This window comes from Astatotilapia calliptera, chromosome 19, assembly GCF_964374335.1.
Source record: "Astatotilapia calliptera chromosome 19, fAstCal68.1, whole genome shotgun sequence".
Classification (NCBI taxonomy): domain Eukaryota; kingdom Metazoa; phylum Chordata; class Actinopteri; order Cichliformes; family Cichlidae; genus Astatotilapia; species Astatotilapia calliptera.
In genome coordinates this window covers 13,518,677-13,537,328 of record NC_137440.1, presented here as the reverse complement: position 1 = coordinate 13,537,328, position 18,652 = coordinate 13,518,677, and the positions used below count along the sequence as shown (strand labels likewise).

Genomic DNA, 18,652 nt, shown 5'->3' with positions numbered 1-18,652 from the left:
TAGTTATTATCAAAACAACATTTTAATTTAGGAAAATAGCATTTGTGCCAGTCAGACACAACAGTTCCATTTTGACAGTGTTTCATCACCACTTATTTCACATAAGCTACTCTGATGAAAAAAAAATCCCCAGAACATTTAGAATACTTCTGTAAAAAAAAAAAAAGAAGAAAAGAAAAAGAGGCAATTAATAAAAAAATAGCAGCAGTTTGTATCCCAAAAGATAGCTATATGTGTATATACAGTATGTACAAGGTTTTGCCCCAGCCATCATTTTATAATTTTTTTTTTCATCAGTCTCCTGTTTGTGGTCCGGACAGTCTATTTTAAGAGAGACCTGCTCACTTGCTCATAGACAGGCTGTGTAATGTGGAGGTAGTGGTGGGCAGAGGCTGGCAGAGTGAGCAAGGGCACGGCATGCCGGGGAAGTGTCTGTAGGAGCTGCTCAGGTGGAGAGGGTCCTTCAGGAGGCTCTGGACTGGAGCGTGAAAGCCCAGGAAGCCGGCTGATGGAGGGGAGTGTGGAGCTGGGGCTGAGGAGGCAGAAGATGAGTGATGCTGAAGAGCTGAAGGTGTGCTGCCCACCAGAGAGTGAAGGGACTGGGCCAGAGGATGCAGAGGGAGGTGGGCGGTCGTGGCCGCAGGGGTAATGGTGGGATGGGGAGCTGTGCGACTCTGGACGGCGGCATTGCCACCATAAACGTCCCCAACCAGTTTCTTCATCTCCTCCAAAGAGCTGGAAAGCATGAGGATGTAATTGCGAGCCAAGAGCAAGGTGGAAATCTTTGACAGCTTGCGGACCGAGGGTCCATGTGCGTATGGCATGACCTCTCTGAGGCCATCCATCGCCTGGTTCAGATCATGCATCCTCTTCCTTTCTCGACTGTTAACTTTCAGCCTCTGATCTTGCATCTCTTCCTTGCTGAGCTCAGATCTGGATTTGCTCTTACCGCCCACGCTACAGCAGTCCGTCCTGCCTTGGCCGGCCTCACTGTCTGCTCTGTTCTCGTGGCAGTACTTCTGGAACATCTTATTGGAGAAGAAGCTCCCTGCAGAGTCATCCACCACCAGGTCTGGAGACGAGGAGCGACTGCAGGTGGAGCCAGCATCGGAATCCATTTCAGCTGAGGGAGAAAATTCAGGAACAAAAACAAGGATCCAAAAAACCCCCCAAAACTCTGAAATCGTGACAGCTTGAGCTTAGGACCTGAACTGTAGGTTTCCAAACTCTCTCAGTTCCCTGCAGTTTTTGTACAGCCTCACTTTTCCCTGAGTTTGTGCTGTTCGGCCTGATGCTCAGCCTCTCCCCAGGAGTGAGTGTGTCTAAACTGTCACCCCATGGGCCTGCTGGGGTGTATTTATACCACCGACACAACAAAGGAACAATACACCGCATAATGAGACACTTATGGCCCCAGCCAATTGCAGAAGGGACACACTTTTACCCCCCTCTCTTAACAACTCCTTCCTGCGCCCCCCAGTCCACCTCCCCACAACCACATTAATTCTCCCACTTGCTGATGAACCCCCCTGCACGTTAACCAAACAGAGGTATGATCCCATGTAAGGCTGAGTTAACCAGAGCTCTGTTAAAACTTTAATTAAAAACTGGCAGTATTTGCATATTTTTTTATGTTTCAGCACAGATTTTAAAGTAATCCTGGAACAAGGGAGAGGTGATTTAATAATAATAGAAAAAATCCAAGAAAAAAAGATGAATAAACATAAATTTATGACTTTATTATCTCAAATTTTAAAATTCTTCTCGTATTAATTTACCTCTATAATCTGCAAAAGTTTCTTCCTCAGCTGTAAAAACATGTTTACTTTACTTGAAAGTTCTCTACGCGGATGTTAAAGTGAAAGTGAGCAGGCCACCGTTTTTATTGCCCCCTTCCATAACACCAGATAGATGATGCCTTTAAGGCCTTATTTACATATGGTATCCATGAGATACTTTGGAGGAAGGTATGAGGCACCATATGAGGCTCTTAAACATGTAAAGGGCAGCGTTAATGGCAGACTAGATACAATTCAACCAGAAGCTCAAAACAAAAGGGGTCAGATAAATTTGACTTGGTTTCCCAAACAGTCTGTGAAATCACATCACTATCACTGGAAGGGGGTCTTTCAGTCCAGGGGGAGGTAGTTAAAAAGATACTAAATGAGTGGGCGCAGCATTGTCTCCCTATAATTCAACCATAAAGCTACTGGCACCTATTGTTCTTTGTTTTTTTACTTTATCTTGCTAGCTATCAGGAACACAAGGAAAACGTTCTTCCTCGTTTAAATTTATGGCATTAAAATTCCTTCCAGGCTTCGCATCCAACATATATCTGCTGCTTTAATGTTGTGGCGCTGTGACCAAGCAGAGTTCTCCACGTGGTGTTCAGAGGCTGGCTTTCACCACGCAGCTCAGGAATTTCCTGCCTTCCTTGTGCCAAGCAAAGCACCAAGTGAAGCAGTGCTGGAGGGCCGGGACTTTGAGAACATAACGCTTTTCTAAGGATGGCAAAAACAGCAGTTTTGTGAATTGATTCGTTGCATTGATTCTTGCCTGGAGCACAACAACTGAAAAGCCATCATAGAAAAGTATATTGTGTTCATTTCACAGGCATCAGGTCTGGATTTTTGTGTTCATCTGGTTGCTCGGCTAAGAAAATATTTGCCTTTCTCTGCGTTGTAAACAGCAGGATGAATCTTTTGATGAATCTAAATCTTTTACTCGCTGTAGTATGAACCTAGTGCAACATTTATGACATATATCTCATGCTCTTTGCTTTTAAATTTGTTTTTGTTCTTGCTTAATGCTCTCATGTTGAGTCTTTTGATATCCTGCTAATGCCACTGCTGATGCATATGCGAGCAAAGTTAGACTGATCTCACCAGTCTTCTGATTATCTGATGAGATGACAGACCAAAGTATGGTTTAATAAATATTTCAGCAGTCAGCAAGAGAGTGTGCGAGAGTCCCATTGAATTGTTCCAACCATTAAATAGTCTTTTGAAAGCAGTGCAAAATCACATCTCTTCTTTTACAAGAATATTTTTAAGTCAAACTAATTACAGAGTCAACCACATTGTCCTCATCAAAAACTTCTAACTGTTCTCAGATAACTAATGTGAGGGCAGTTAAAATCCAGTTGAGGTTCTCAGAAGAGTTTTGAATAATATAAATATATTTGAATTCCAAATCAAGTTGCTTTATTGTCATGTGCAGTGGTACAGTACACAGTGAAACGAGACAATGTGCAAGACCATGGTGATACATATAGCATATAACAGACCAGCAAACACAGAACTACATAAAGTGCAAAATGCAAAAATTGCAAAAACCCCCCAAAACTAAGACACCAGACAGAAAAGTGCAACAATGACAGCGGATTGTGCAACAGACTGAGCATTGTGCAAAAAACAACTTGGTGTATGAAGGAGTGTTTGTGTGCGTGTGTGTGTGTGTAAGATTGTTTTTGCATTAGTGGGGTTTTTGTATGAATAGAAAAAAGGCCCATGTAAAGGGCTGCAGCACAGCACTGCACCATCAGTATTTGATTTATTAAAGCTACATTTCCAATGTTTAATACGACTAAATACGCACGTTTTTGTGATCATGCAGCGATGCCAAGACGACCTTGTACTTTCATTTAACCTGGTTTTTCTCGTATGTTCCTCGGTGAGGGATTAGTGAGGAGGTCGTGTTCGTGTTCAAACAGATTTTCTTTGCTTTGTTTTGTGGTTGAATTGCTGCAGCATTTCAACCACAAAAAACAGTTTTCTTGATTTTTGTCTATTATTAATAATCTTAAAATTGGCCTCCCTCCGGCAGTGAACTTAACTGTGTTTGCTGCTTTTTGTGTTGGTGAGGTTTTATGGAAGCTGACTGCAAAGTGGTTTATTAAATTTTCTTTATTCTACTTATTATAGTAGATTTTTTCCCCAGAGTTGTGCATGACTCATATGCATCATTTAAAGTACCCCCCATTTGAGAATAGACCACACAAAAATGTTTGAAAGGTTTAAGCCCATCAGGCTTGAGGTAATCAGGTTAGAAATTCAGACTGTTTCTCTCTGACGATGCGGTTCTTCTGATCATCTTCCTTTATCTGATAAAGTCAGGTCCCTTATAGTAAACGGACAACGTGGAATCAGTCATTTCCAGGTAAGTGTGCTTATTAGCTTCTAATAATCTGTGCCTAAATTCTCCTTCTTCCTACAGGGGCACACTGAGGAAACACAACTTCACTTGAGCTTGAATCTAAAGAACCACTAATTTTAAAATATGTGCAGATTTTGGTAAATCTATTGTTGGTCTCCGTGTCAGTGGGCTTGTGATCCCTTACACTCACAAACCCACACAAAGTTAGAACCGAGAATCAAGAGGGCTCTCGATACCCCCCCACCACAGCTCCGTCGGGGGGCCCTGCAGGGTGCTTTGGCTCGGCCACCATTCAGTGATATTATAATTGGGGAACTTTGAGAGCCAGCATGGGCCAGATATTTGGAGCATATGGATTTTCCCATCGTTAGGCTTGGAGCCAACATGGCTGCTGGACTCTCCTTTGCTAATTGGGTCAGTTCCTAATTAACTGAGTTGAACACAATGCTCCAGATTTCATTCTTTTTTTCCAGTCTTTCAGGCCCTTCAATGGCTGGTTCTGTGCCACAGTTTTCATTGTGTTTTACACACAAGGAAAGGAGAAAGGGATTTATAGTGGGTCATCAATAGTCTTAATAAATTATCTATAAATACAGGAAAATGTGCCAAGCTACTTATTAACCATACATGAAGTTAGATTAGCGAGAATGTCACTTATATGAAACGAATGAGGAACAGCACATCAGTGGAATAGAGCTGAAACCAGGAGCTGTGTATTAGTAAAAGTACAGAATGTATATCGGGATCACCGACAGGAACTTTATCCAAGTAACGAGTGTAATCAGTCCTCCTTTTACTCCATTATTTTATGCATGAGCCCGATAAATCCCATTCTTGGCCTCAATCTTATTCTTATTCATGTGTTTACAGAGGCAACGGGCCACACAGAGAGACTTAAAGATCTCTGCATTTTACAAATGAAAGCGTAGCCACCCTTCATGTGTCCACATAATCCTTCAATTTTTAACCCTGCACTAGAGTGTTTGACTTTCTTCTCTGGGTGCCACCTTTCAGGGCCCTTCATCCAATTCTGAGCTCTGCAACAGACTTTTTTTAGGCTTTAGAGACCCCCTCACTGCTGCCCTTTCTGGTGCACTCCAGTGAAAGTGCTCAGGTGACCAGAAAATGAGGGCATTATCACAGGCATATGCTTGTAGTGACAGAGGATCAGGCAAGATTAGGGCCTATCATGCCTCAATAAAGCGCTAAGCTGGAGAGCAAACCTGCGCTGTGTACCATAAGGCTTCCTTCACTCTCTGCTGGTCATTGTTCAACAGGATCAGTGGCTTGATCTTCTGTACACACACACACACACACACACACACACACACACTGGGGTTTAATCTGCTGCTTGAGAGCCTGTAGAGGACATACAGCTGCCTTTAGTTTCCACCGTTTGTCTCAGTGTTGCTTCCACATCAGGACTGTGAGATCACAGCGGGGCGAGTGTTCAGCAGAAGCTGATATGAGGAATCGGGTTGTTTTGATTCATCTGTGGATCTAAACATTTCCCTCTCAGTACCGGTGTCTGTGCAGAGAGATATAAAGTTGTTTCATGAAGTAACTGAACAGGCAGACAAGTGTTTCTGAGAACGGGGAGTGCTGCCCTTTGTTATCTCTCACCGCTGGGACAAACTGCTCGGTGATTTATTCATTTACACTGCCTGAAACAATTGCATTATCTCGGCCGCAACACAAAGACACAAAGGCACTATGAAAATCCCCTAGGATGTTTATGAGTCACTAAAGAGTCCAATAACTTTCCCCTTCATCTTTAAGCGGCCATGAAGGATTGCATGCTGAGGAGGGCTGCAGGGCGAGAGGAGTGAGGATGGGGATTCGGGCTGAGGGAGAGGTGCTGATTATGAGCAGGATGAAAGGAGTGCAGGCCCTCTCCTCTGGAGCTGAATGGAGCTCGGTCAGCAGGCTGTCCCATACACCGACCTGCTCCATGCTGCTAGAACTTCATAAATTACCCCACTATTACCCTGGGGGGACACCGAGGGAGGACAGACAGGCGAGAGGGGGAGAGAGTGAAAGGGGACAGAGCAGAACCGGTTGCTGAGCAGACCATCGTCAGGAGTTGTAGGCATCGGGTCCAGATGTTAGCCTTCAGGTTGCTGGGACTCAAATGATGGGGACCTCCTTTGACTTTTCAGAGTAGAAACCACAAATTATTCATTTAAATTGAAAAATGCTGTTGTTTTTTTTTTAGTAAACAGGAGTTTGATGGCTCACAGTAGTTTTATTTTTACATTCTAGGTTATATTGCTGCCTTTATTACTCTTTTCTACTAATGTACCTGTATATTTGTGTTTAACATGATCCTAGGGTTCCTCTTGGTGCTTCCTTCTCCACAACGATATTTTGGTAGGTGACGTCTGGTGAAAGAGGAAAATAGTGAAACACATTAAAAATGCTCATAGCAGTATTTGTGGAGCATGTTGATAAACCGAGCAATGAAAGGAGAGACTGCTGCTGAGTCTTTTAAATTAAATTTGTGGTGTGTCGAGCACCTCAAGGCGCATGCCATCTGGTTCCGTTCTCTTAAAGAGAAGGCTGAATTTCTGTATTGATGTTGTGTGGCGTGGGTGTGGTCCTTGGCCAGCTGCAGAGGAGGGGTGACGCAGTGAGCTCCCGGGGCGGCGCAGGGGCGGGGTGAACAGGTGTGCTGGGATCTGACAGTGATTGTGTCTCTTTATATGTTGGCAGTGACAGACGGAGACGGAGGTGACAGCAGAGAAAGAGAGCGCGGGAGTATATGTGTCCACGTACAACCCCGAGTTTAATAAAAAGTTCTGCATTGTCAAAGTCGCTCCGGCTGGTATTTCTTGGGTCCACCGTTACATGTTGATATCTCCAAAACTGTGAAACTTGCAGTCGGGGTGTAAACACACTAGAGGAACTGCACTGTGCAAGAGCACTTTTGATCACAAAATTTCTGTTGGTTTAACTCCTATGATCACTGCATGCTGTGTGTTATTAGTTTATTTCATTTTGGGATTATAGAGTTATGAATCACCCACTCTGTTTCTAATTTTGAATATTCAGTTTCTGTTATATTCAGCCTATTTTTGCTGTATTCCCATCTTACCCAGTGACTCTTTCCTCCTGTTTGTCCTGAAATTTCATGCTGAATTTGGAAAAACTGTGCAGCCCTCGACTCGGGGAATCAGCTGTTAAATCTTAAGCAGCCGGTCTCACTGAATTTATTTAAGGTGATTTTTGGTTGTATTTTTTGTATTTTACACTTTATCTGATATACATAGTATACTTGTTCTGTGTATTTGTACTAATCTGTGCAGCTAGTAGTGATTGTACTGTTGTCTGTCTTGGCCTAAAAACTCTTGCAAACAACATTTTATTTATTTTAAGAGTCATGAATAAAAAATAAAGTAATTGCACTGGGTTTAATGTTTTGTCTGTTTTTATTACTAAGGCTGACAGGTCTCAGGATTTGCAGTGAGGGACTTGGACATGTGTCATTAGGATTTTCTGCAAGCGTTTACATTCTATGTAATATGTGAATGTAAATATTTATGATAAATATGCCGATGTTTCTGCTGCAGAAATCAGGTCAAATATGTATTTCTCTATTTAATAATACATTTTATTACCTGGCCAGGTGGTGCAGCAAATATAGGTGAGGCTTAATAGGCAGAAGGTATTCTTTAAGAGGGGGTGACAGCTTTCTGCAAGTCTTCCTTTTTGCACCCATTTTCACTTTAACATACATACATACATAAAACTTTCTGGTTCCCAAAAAAATGGTCCTTTACAAGGTAACTAAACAACAGATTTAACAAATAAATAAATAAATAAACTTTTTATTGTTTAAAGCAGGCAGCACGGTGGCATGGTGGTTAGCACTGTTGCCGCACAGCAAGAAGGTCCTGAGTTCAATTCCAACATCAGGCCCGGGTCTTTCTGTGTGGAGTTTGCATGTTCTCCCCGTGTTTGTGTGGGTTCACTTCGGGTACTCCGGCTTCCTCCCACTGTCCAAAGACATGCAGCTTGTGGGGATAGGTTAATTGGGTAATCCAAATTGCCATTAAGTGTCACTAGGTGTGAATGTGAGAATGAAAGTGAGTGTGAATGGTTGTCTGTCTCTGTGTGTTGGCCCTGCGACAGACTGCCGACCTGTCCAGGGTGTACCCTGCCTCTTGCACTATGACAGCTGGGATAGGCTCCCGCGACCCTGAAAAGGATAAGCGAATGGATGGATTGTTTAAAGCAGAAGGCACCTCTACGTTCCTTCTGCTTTAAAGGGTTGATCCAAAATTTATATTTATTAATTCAAATTATGATTTAGTGTCTCAGAAAACTTTTCTGCAGCAAGCCCCACAAGTGAAACTGAACCTGGGTAGCTTAATTATGTTTTCCTTTTTGTTCCTCTAAGCTTTGATAACATGTCATGGCTCAAAAGGACATAAAATTAAGTAAACGTGAGAATTGGCTTCAAGTAGTCCGAATGAGCTTAAAACATTTAAATACATTCCAATCAGTCAAAAAAGTCACACGCATGCTTACAAGCCTATACAGATGCTCACAAAGTGTATCTGTTTGCCATTGTGTTGGTCACACTTTCGAACAGTTGGCCGCTCACTGATGCATGGGGGGTGGCTTTGTGTCAGCGGTCTGCGCCCCCCCTCCCGTCCTGTCTCCTCCATCCCCCTCCATCCCCCTCATCTCTGCGTTATCCATCTTGATAAAACTGGGGACCTGCTTTCCCAATAATCTCCCTCCCCGAAGCCCAGGCACGACTCCTGCCTTTCATCAGCACCATTGTTTCAGTGCGTTACCGCCGCTTGTGCTCCCTCACCACGGTAACACACTCACGCACCCCCTCTTCCTCGCCATCCCATCTGTGGATAGGCCTGCCATGTGTCTATTCATAAGGCTGCCGGCGGCAACGCCACTGTATGCGGAGAGTACATGATGCCGTCCTTTTGTGTGGGTCTCAGTCCTCAGCTACTTACCGCTGACCTCAGGGTCACTGCACACAATAACCTGAGTGTTGGTGGCCACTGGCTATCCTCATTGGCCAGTGATTGACGAGCCAATCAATGGGGTGTGAGTGTGCGTTGTGTGTCTGCGCGTGCACATGTGTGTAGTTGCTATACAGCCTCTGTAGGTCAGCTGAATGAAGCGTGTCTGTTTTGTAAGTATTGCTCTGTTGAAGGCATCAGACTAGTTAGTGACACACAATTGACTTCTTTTGGCTTTTAGCTTGATGTGGTGACATGAATAACTGCAATTTAACTCAATGAGCACACGCCTCGCCTGGACATTAAAAACTGTGAGCCCAGTGGAGTTGTGCTGCTATAACGTTAAACATCCTTGGGTCCAGGTTTATGTGTAGAAATTGTATCTTAGACCGCTTAATATTCTGGCATATGCTCCCAGGCTATCATTTTGATCTCATCAGTCACTCTTTTTACCCCCTGCCTCTTCCCTCCTTTCACGGCACACACAGACACATTCCCTCCAGAACCCACTCAAGGGCTCAGGTGGGCGATTAGGAGCAGACATTAAACCTCAATTCACATATGGCTGGTTGTGAATGCTGATGAGGAGATCTGCTGCCGTTTCCAAAGTGGCTGAAACATGGACAGTTTCCACTCCACTGTCTGATGTGTAACTGTGTCCACATGCTGACTGGCAGACACATGATATGAAGGACTTGCGCTGCTTGGCGATGATGATCTGTGCTCTGCTGATTAAAAACCAGGCCGTGACCCTGCAGTTTATGGACCTCCTGTTGTTTAACCAGTAGCGGGATGAAAAGGGATGGCGTTGTTGACCTGTCTCGATGATCTGAGAACCGTGTCGTGCTGCTGTCGCTGAATAGAGATGTTTCATATTCTGGCGTGGATGTCATTGTCCTCGTGAAATCATGTAAATGGGTCTCAACGTTTTTTTTTCATCTATTGAAGACACAACAGGTTTTCTTTGATAAGGACTGAACAGGAGTCAGTATTGAATGAGATGCCATGAGAACCTTATTACTTTACTGCCCATCGTGAGCTATAAGATCAGGAATCTAAATAACAACATGGCTGATGAATAAACAGAGAATTGAATGAGAGGCATACAGTGAAAGTAGACGCTGGATGGTGAGAGGCTGATTACACCCCATGATTCAATAGTTTAAAGAATCACCTTTAGCAGTAAAGTTACTCTTACTTTGCTTTTTTATGCTTTAATATACAGAGCAGTACAATGTTAACTCAATGACTACAAGGTGCTCAGGTCCTGAGTCTAAATCATCAGCCCTCCACCACCATGTTGACAGCTGTGTGCCGATGTGCTGTGTTTAGTTTTCTTCACATTTGGCAAACGATGACCAAACACTTCCTCATGGTCTCATCTGTCCAAATGACATTTTGCAGCCTAAGCCATGCTGCCATGTTCTTTTTAGAGAGAGCAGGCTTCCTTCTGCCAATCCTTTTAAATAAGCCATATTTGTTCAGTCTTTTTCTGTTTTTTGCAGTTTGTCTGAGCAATGCACAATCTGACTTTGAGGTCCATTAGCTGGGATGCGTTGTGTTAACACTCACCTGAATGCTCCAGACCAGCAAACTGCCAAAACCTCTGCTTTTATAGAGCTGCTCGGGCTGATGGCTCAAGTTCATTTCGTAGCAAGCAGCAAATGGCTGCTAATTACTTTTTGAATTCCTCTGGAAACATGTGTCTTCATGTTTTGGCTTATTTTTAGGACATTTTCTCATGTGGACAGTGGACACAAATGCAGACTTTAAGATGGAGTGGCATTTTTTTAAACTAACCTTTATTTAGTGAAGGTTGAATCCAACATCAGACAAAAATAAAGTTCTTAAAGAAAGCGGGGAACAGACCGTGTGACACAAAAAAGGAAAAGAAACAGTGAGCAGTTTGATTTAACTTCACTTTTTTTTATATATCAGTGGAACATGTCGGTGTACTATACCAGTTCCTCACAGAAAAGACACCTTGCAGCTTTAGGGCCCTATATTTATTTGAAAGGGAAAGTACACTCTCTGATTTCTCCCTCACCACTAACAGCAACACGTCTGTTTCTCAGCTGTCACGCCAGCTCGCTGTCATATGGCCGCGTCGCCTCTCAGCAGCATGAGGGTGAGTGTAGGTTTACAGCATCTTTGTTATTGATATCATTCTTTGTCTCGCTTTTCCTGTCTCAGAGAGGAACAGGCCTCTAACTTTGGCCCTGCTGAGGGCAGCATTAAATATCAATACATGTTTACGAGGGCCCGTAAATACTCGATACAGAGAAGAAGCGGTTAAAGAGGGAGAACCGAGAACAGCATTTCTCCCATGTGGATGAAGATGGGGAACAGGGGTGGAGAAGGAAAGAAGAAGAAATGGAAATGAGACATAAATGTAAAGGAATGTAAAAAGAGCCCTACAGGGTGTCAGATAGCTACCCACCTGCTGCAGCAGCTGCTGGTTGTTCCTGTCAGCTCTCGCCATGTTCAGTTTCATAATCTTTTATGCAGTCTTTGATTTTTAGCAGTCATTAATTAATGATTTTATTTATGTTTACCAAGAAAGAGCACTGAGGAGTACAAAGTAGCCTTTTAAGTCTTCACTCTGCACCACTTTCCAACTAATCTATTATTCATGATGTGTTAATTTCTAAAATGATTTAAGGATTAGAGCGCTTGAATTGCTGTAGACTTAAAGGCAGAGTACGTAGCAAGCAAACAAAAGGTCCCATAAAAGTACAGCTCTAGTGACTGCGTGGCAGTATATTTGAAGGACAGTGGGCAGGAGGGGGTGCGCCCCAGCTCCAGCCTTTAAAAGATTAACCCTGAGCCCACAAAGGCGCAGGGGGCTGTGGGGCCAGGCAGGGCATGAGTGGGCTGCTCACTGGTTAAATATTGGCCCTCTTGGATCCCCAATCATTGTCTAGTTTGGAGCTTTACCCAAGCCCCTGTTAGCAGTGCAGACACATATCTTGGCAGCCGGAGTGAGCCGATACAAAGGCCATCGGTGCCCAAAAGGCAGAAATGGAGATGTATGGGTCCGGGGTGGGGTACTCGCCACGTGGGGCCCGTGGTCGTAAAGCCCAAAGCAGGACAGATTGGACAGCGGAGCCCCCCTCGATCCTCCTCTTTCTGTGTGTTTCTGTGATGTGACAGTGATAAACGGGACACGCAGCCTTCCAGAACAACAAACAGACACTGCCTCATTTCCCCAATGTGGGCGAGGGCAGGCATAAAGGAGGTGCCATCCCATTAGAGCCTGGACTCAATGCTGCTGAGGCTGAGGCAGCGAGGGAGGGGTTTTACTAGTGCACCGGACCACTCGACCACGGGCCTCCAGCTGAGAGGAGACAGCTCTGCTTTTTTGTTTTCTCAGAAAAGTGTCATAAAAAACTCGCCTTAATTGGTGCTCTATAAAATTTGCATCTCCAAGCTGATTAGATTTCCTCTCTCCTCAGTCGCTATTGTGCCTCTGAGTGACCCCTTCCTTGCCATTCACTTTTAGTCCTTTTCACAATTTTATTGGGCATCGGAGAAAAAGGAAACCCTTGTAAGTTTGTGCCCTTTGCCCTCCACTTCTCCCCTGCCTTTTGAGTTGACCGAGTCCCTTTGGAAACAGCTGCCTTCTGCTCGGCCGCCGAAAAGTAAACTCGTAGTTATACATTAAATTTTGTTAAACTGACTGGGAAGAATGGAACCGGTGTCAGTTTGTAACTATGTATCATTTTTGGTTCAAACTGCAGGTTTTTTGCCCTCTTAGAGCCAAAGTGAGTGACTGAAAAAGCCTCTGAATAGATTAACCACACTTCCTGAATGTAGCACCATTGTGTCTTGCAAAATTTAGAGTGCAAAAAAGTTTCCCCTTCAGCAAAAACCCTGTTTATAGACATGTCAGAGCAGCACAGACTGAAATATAATCCCATTAGCTTTGAATGGCAAGTCTATTACTCTGTTGCATAATGTGTCTGGCTCGGCATGGATAATCGCCATCTCAGTGGAAATGGCGGCGAGATAAAGGGATTTGAGATGCTTTGACGTCTTTATAGATGGAGTAATACGGCTGCTGGGATCATCAGCTTGCCCAGAAAAAGTTCGGGCTGTCTTCATTTTTCCATCTAAAATATCATCTTGTGCGAGTGATTCTTGACAAAAGAGCATCGCTGTGGGCCCTAATCACTTTACGTCATTTTATTGATTGAATATGCATTGTTTGTTGGGTTTGAAAAAAGGGCTACATTTTAAATTGCTAAACAGCAAGCAGTGCCCTTCTTATTAAAGCTTTAAAGATGTACTGAAATAAGCTTGTAGCCACAGGAAGATTAGGATAGATTATTTAATGTGTGCACACTCACAGCAAAGTGGACTTATTTCTGCCATAACTATTATCCAGTTAAGTGCTTTAAAGGGGAATTAATAGTAGTTTAGTTAGTTTTCCCCCCATTTTCTTTTAACCAAGGTCGGATATCCAAGCCAATATATAACCTGAGCAGTGGGTGGGGCACATGAAATAGTTAAAGGGTTACAATCTTATATGCATATTACGGAGAAAGTGCGGGTTAGAGAGTGGGAACGTATCCAGACATTGTGATGCAAAGGGCACAGGGGGGTTAAACCAGGTTCTACTCGGCCCCCTGACCCGACACCTCTTTGATGCTGCAGCCCTCAGGACGTGGGCCCCTGAGGGGGCTCAGCGTGGCGCAGCCCTGGGACCGGGCCGCTGCCACTGAGCCAGCGGGGTCCGGGGACAAGCTTTTGTCCCCAAAGAAAATGTACGTGGCTTTGGGTGGGGCTGGGGAAAGGTCACATACTGGGAACACGGGGAGAGAGAGGTGAGATCAAAACAAACAGACTGGGGAAACGCATCAGATCACTTTCTCAGCCGCTGGGTGGATGATACACGAACATTAACCTGCCAAAGGAGTTTGCTAGTTTATCATTAAATCCGCCTGCGTGAGACTGCAGTATGTCTACTGGCACCAGCTGACATACTTAATAACATTTTTTTTAAAGGTGGAAACACATAAAAAGGAGAAATCACCTCCTGAAGAATATTATGTTTAATACAATATTCACTGAACTGCATCTGCAGCTCAAAGTCACTCGCTTCATCATCTCCTTCAGCACAATTCAGGGCAAATCCTGCACTGATTAAATATCACACGCTCAACACTTGAAATTGATCAGAACCATTCAGATCAATACTGGCAGCTGCGTGGAAGTGGTTACTCACAGGAGGAGAGTTCTGGGGGAAAAAAGAAACTGCCAGACCTCCATCTTATTTAGTTACTTAAAAATCTTCCTTTTTTCTTGCTTTTCTTTTTATTTGTCAGGAAATCTCCTAAAAAATTATACATGGTACACTGAAAAAAATATGTTGTTGGATTTACTTAATTCAATGGTGGACATTTGTTGCACACAGATGTTTTGCTTTGGCAGCAACTTAAACAATTGAGTTAAATTAACACAATTTATTCATGTTCAATAAACCTGTGCAATTTGTGTTGATAAAATGTGACTTAAACATGTTTTGATGAAGTAATTTGAGCTCTTGAAATATTTTAATCCTTCACAATTTTCTCACTTTATCCCAACACCATTCAATAACTTTTACCCAATACTACTTGGTCACTTAAATGCTACATGTTATCTTCAAATTACATTTTGCTATTATATTCTAGCATCAAATACACAATTTTCAAATGGAGGCCTTATAACAGATTGTATTGTTCTCTTCCAAGATGGTTGCTGGCATCCACCAGTAACCTTTCAAAACAAAATGTCTAATTTCACTGCATTGACAGTAGGTAAAGAATTAAACTGACATTACTCCTCCACTGAATCTACATAAATCAACAGTTAAATAATGTCAGTTCTTCCGTGTTCTCTGGAATCAATCACAGCAAAGAAATTAGACTGTTTCTTTTGAAAAATGTTGGGAAAGAACAAATCAAAACATTCTATTTAAGGCCTCTGACGTCAAGATTCAGTTAAACAACAATTATAACTAAACAATTTGAGGTAATGTTAGTTTCCATTAACATTAAATTAGGTTACTGAATTGGCAAACACCTTCCTATTAACATTACCCATTTTACCCCAATAACTAAAGAAATTAGCACTTGCAGGTCAAAACCTTTATTCAAGAGATGCAAAAATAACATTGATACAGTGACTGTCAAAAATTACAGCACTGATCATACTGTGACATCTTGGTTCAAAACAGCACACTTAGAAATATTCAACGTTCTTTACTTCAACTGAATGAAACTGAAAATAACATTTCACACGACCCATATGGGATATTTAGACTGCATAACTGTTCATGCTACATCTCTTCACTAGTAAAAGAAAGAAAAAATACAAAGAGAAATTTAAAAATGCTGCCAAAATGCTGTACAGAGCAAAAGGAAAAACAAACAACAACAACAAAAACGGCTCGTCCTCATGGCAGTTGCAGAGTATATAAAAATGAACCCTGCGATCTGTTCAATTGAGCTTCAAAAATGCAGCAGAACAAGTGTGAGATTTAAATGTCCTCTCACCTAGAGCTGATCAGCTTGCATGCATAACAGTGAGCTTCGTTGCAGGAGCAGTTTTGTCTTAGTTGTGAGTTTTTCTTGAGAGCTGAGTTGCATCCAACTCCATTACCACCCTTTGAATCACCTCAAAAGTGTAGCAGAGTTGTGATGGGTAACTCATATTGAAGGAATAAAAAAGGTCCATACAGCATGGCTACTGCAAAGGTCACGTTATCCAGATCTTGAAGAACTACTATACCCTCGATGATGATGCCAACATCAGAAAAGTCATTGCCTGGTGCATCCTCTGGAGACAGATGTTCATTGTGGTTTTCTCAATCTGTGCAGTGGCCTCAGTCAAGTCCTGGTTAAACACAAAACATTTCTTTAAGATTCCTTTTTAAACTCATCTCTTTTGAATCTACCAGTTCTAATGTTAGAGTAATTTAAACCAATGCAAGCAACATAGTAAATAGCTATAGCCAAAGAGTTGCCTGCCATGCTGCCATTCATGGTCTAACAGAGTTTCTAAGACAGAGTGAAAAACATAATAATTTCAAATGCTTTACATTAGTTTTTGTTAGAAAGACACCGGCCCATCAGAAATCCAGGTTATGTCACTCAGAAGATGTTAGAATTTAGACTTTCAGCCCCACAATTTGGTTAGCTGTTGGTCTTCTTTTTTTTTTTTCAAACAAAAGCTAAATATTGGGGGGATTTTCCTTTGTTCACTAGAATGACAAATTTAAAGTTTTTTCACACTGATGTGACCCCTAATATAGGGGGGTGGGGCCTCAAGGGGGGGCGGCCGAGTTCACTACCAGGCCTCATGTGAACTTCAAATTATTAAAGAGGACTACTGTTCCTAACCAGTCCAATGAGGATCAAGTGGATAACTAAATGCATTTTTAAAAGTTGCAAAGCCACAATCTACTCATAAAACACTCACCATGAACTCCTGCACCAAGATGTTGCAATTGTCTTTCACACAGATGCGGAGCACTTTGATGAGACTCCCTTCGAGCATTAATGTCATCCTAAAGTATTATAACAAAGAAAACAGAGATTTGTGAACTTTTCAGTAGCACAGAAGAAAATGATCCCAGACAAAAACTTAAACCAGTCAACATGCAACACCAGCATCTACAAAGAAATATCAAAAGTTCCTGTTTGACATCAACTTTATGGATATATAGTTTCCAGAACATTTATTTTTTTTTAAAAAGATAAATTTTTCTCAGTGGGCCAGTAAATGCATAACGAAAATTATGGCATCCTTTCGGTGGAATCAGTACTCACGGGTAATAGTTGACTGTTTCAATGGATGCAGCATAAAAATCTTTTACTGACCTAATGCAATACATATACACTTTGTAGTTAAAGAATTTTAAAGTTCTTACTGTCATCATGGCAGCTACATCCTTTAGCTTTGTGCCCTGTTCCCCCGATCACTTTGCAAACACTTTCAGCAGACTGTCAGAGAGAAACTCAGCTCCGTCAGAAACCTTGACTGTAAAGGCATGGTTGGGATGCACTGGAATGCTGCATTTCATCTAAAATGACATAAAATTATTTTGAAATAACAGCAGGCACTGTGCTTGGTTAATCAGCAATGTTTTGTTGAATAAAAACTGTGTTTCCAGATCTTATGGGATTAAAAAAATCCAAAGATGTTTGTTTCTGATTTGCAACCCAAGAACCCACAAGTTACAACCTCATTTTAGTTCAAGTGTGCATTAATGTGAGTCCAGTAATCACCTTTCTGACAATACATACAGGTTAAACCTATGGCAGATTTTGGATTTCTCAGTTGTATTAATAGGGTGGTCTATTTGAGTATGCATGCACCTAATAACTATAAAAAATCTATTATAATTAAGTTACAGAAACCTTAAGCGAAAATAGAATATACTTTCTTACCATAACACCTTGAACCCACAATCCATCAGCTGACTCCTGGTGAAATGCAGAATAGAGGTCATCTCTCAATGTGCAGCAAAAAAAACCCAAAAACAAACGGACAGCAGGTGAGGGCAGGAGGGGTAGGGATGTAAGCTAGCATAATGCCACTGATGATATTAGCTTAAGCTGTTCAATGTCCAAAATCTCACTAACACCACGGTGCAGTAAATACACAATGTAACTGAAGAGTCAGTTGGCAAATCTATTCACACAGAAAACCAAATTATGTTGAGAGTGCCTCGTAATTAGGTTTAATGTGATATTACGGCTCTTGTGCCAAAGACAAATTCAAATGAAAAAGCGCCAATTCTTTGACAACAGATAAAACAGCAAATCAGCTAACGGCTCTTTTTTAGCATGTTACATGGCGGCACTCTAGACGTTTAACTACATTTGGCTGAAATATGGTAAACATTAATTCAAAAAATCAAGACATACCAAAAAACGTAGAGTTGGCTGCTCGACTTGACTGAGATGGATGCATTTTTTTAAACCACGATCCAAAGCCCGCGAGATGAAATCACGCGTGGTTTCACGAGATTTAACGTTGCTATCTTATTGACTTACTTCACCTGAACATGATATGAACAATTTAATACACCCTTTCTGCATATCATGTAGTTTTTACACTATATAGTTACATTTATCTTTAAAACATGAGGCAATTGTGTTAAATACATGCAAGATGCTTACATAAATCCAAGAGATGGCCAGTCCCTTTTTTTCAGTGTAGATCTTTTATAACTTGTGGGATTTTTGTGACCTGATCATTTCAGCCCCTCAGTAGAAACACTGGTCTGTTAATGAACTGGTAAACTGTTGTTTCTGAGATGTTACAGCCTGCTACAGCACCACTTTCTCTTTGCCGCACAAACATTTCAAAAGTAAAGTTGTAAAGTAAGAAGGAAGACTGCATTTTTTCCTCTCATTTAAACAATAAAGTAAATAAGTCATCAGGAGCACGTTATCTTGTTGAAAGCAGCCCTCAGAACATAGGCACCCTGTGGGATCAATACTCAGGAAGAGTGTGAT

At 42.1% G+C, this 18,652-nt stretch overlaps 1 protein-coding gene and 1 long non-coding RNA gene across 3 annotated transcripts; both read right to left on the bottom strand.

The window, feature by feature from the left end:
- Positions 1–3: 3 nt before the first annotated feature.
- On the bottom strand, positions 4–1,332 carry olig4 (oligodendrocyte transcription factor 4). The gene has a single exon (XM_026151048.2). It carries the CDS (start codon positions 1,116–1,118, stop codon positions 342–344), a length of 777 nt encoding a protein of 258 aa, XP_026006833.1. The 5' UTR covers positions 1,119–1,332; the 3' UTR covers positions 4–341.
- Positions 1,333–14,505: 13,173 nt separating this feature from the next.
- Positions 14,506–18,354, bottom strand: LOC145422360 (uncharacterized). Of its 2 annotated transcripts, XR_013903643.1 has the most exons (5): positions 18,059–18,354; positions 17,579–17,614; positions 17,059–17,211; positions 16,608–16,695; positions 14,506–16,022 (listed from the first exon to the last, which is right to left on the bottom strand). It is a non-coding gene; the product is annotated as an uncharacterized LOC145422360 (long non-coding RNA). The 2 variants fall into 2 exon arrangements; XR_013903642.1 differs by lacking the exon at positions 18,059–18,354 and having other exon boundaries at positions 17,579–18,046.
- Positions 18,355–18,652: the final 298 nt, after the last annotated feature.

Coding starts and splice junctions, on each gene's coding strand:
- olig4 (XM_026151048.2), bottom strand. CDS start 1,118: ATGGATTCCGATGCTGGCTCCACCTGCAGTCGCTCCTCGTCTCCAGAC.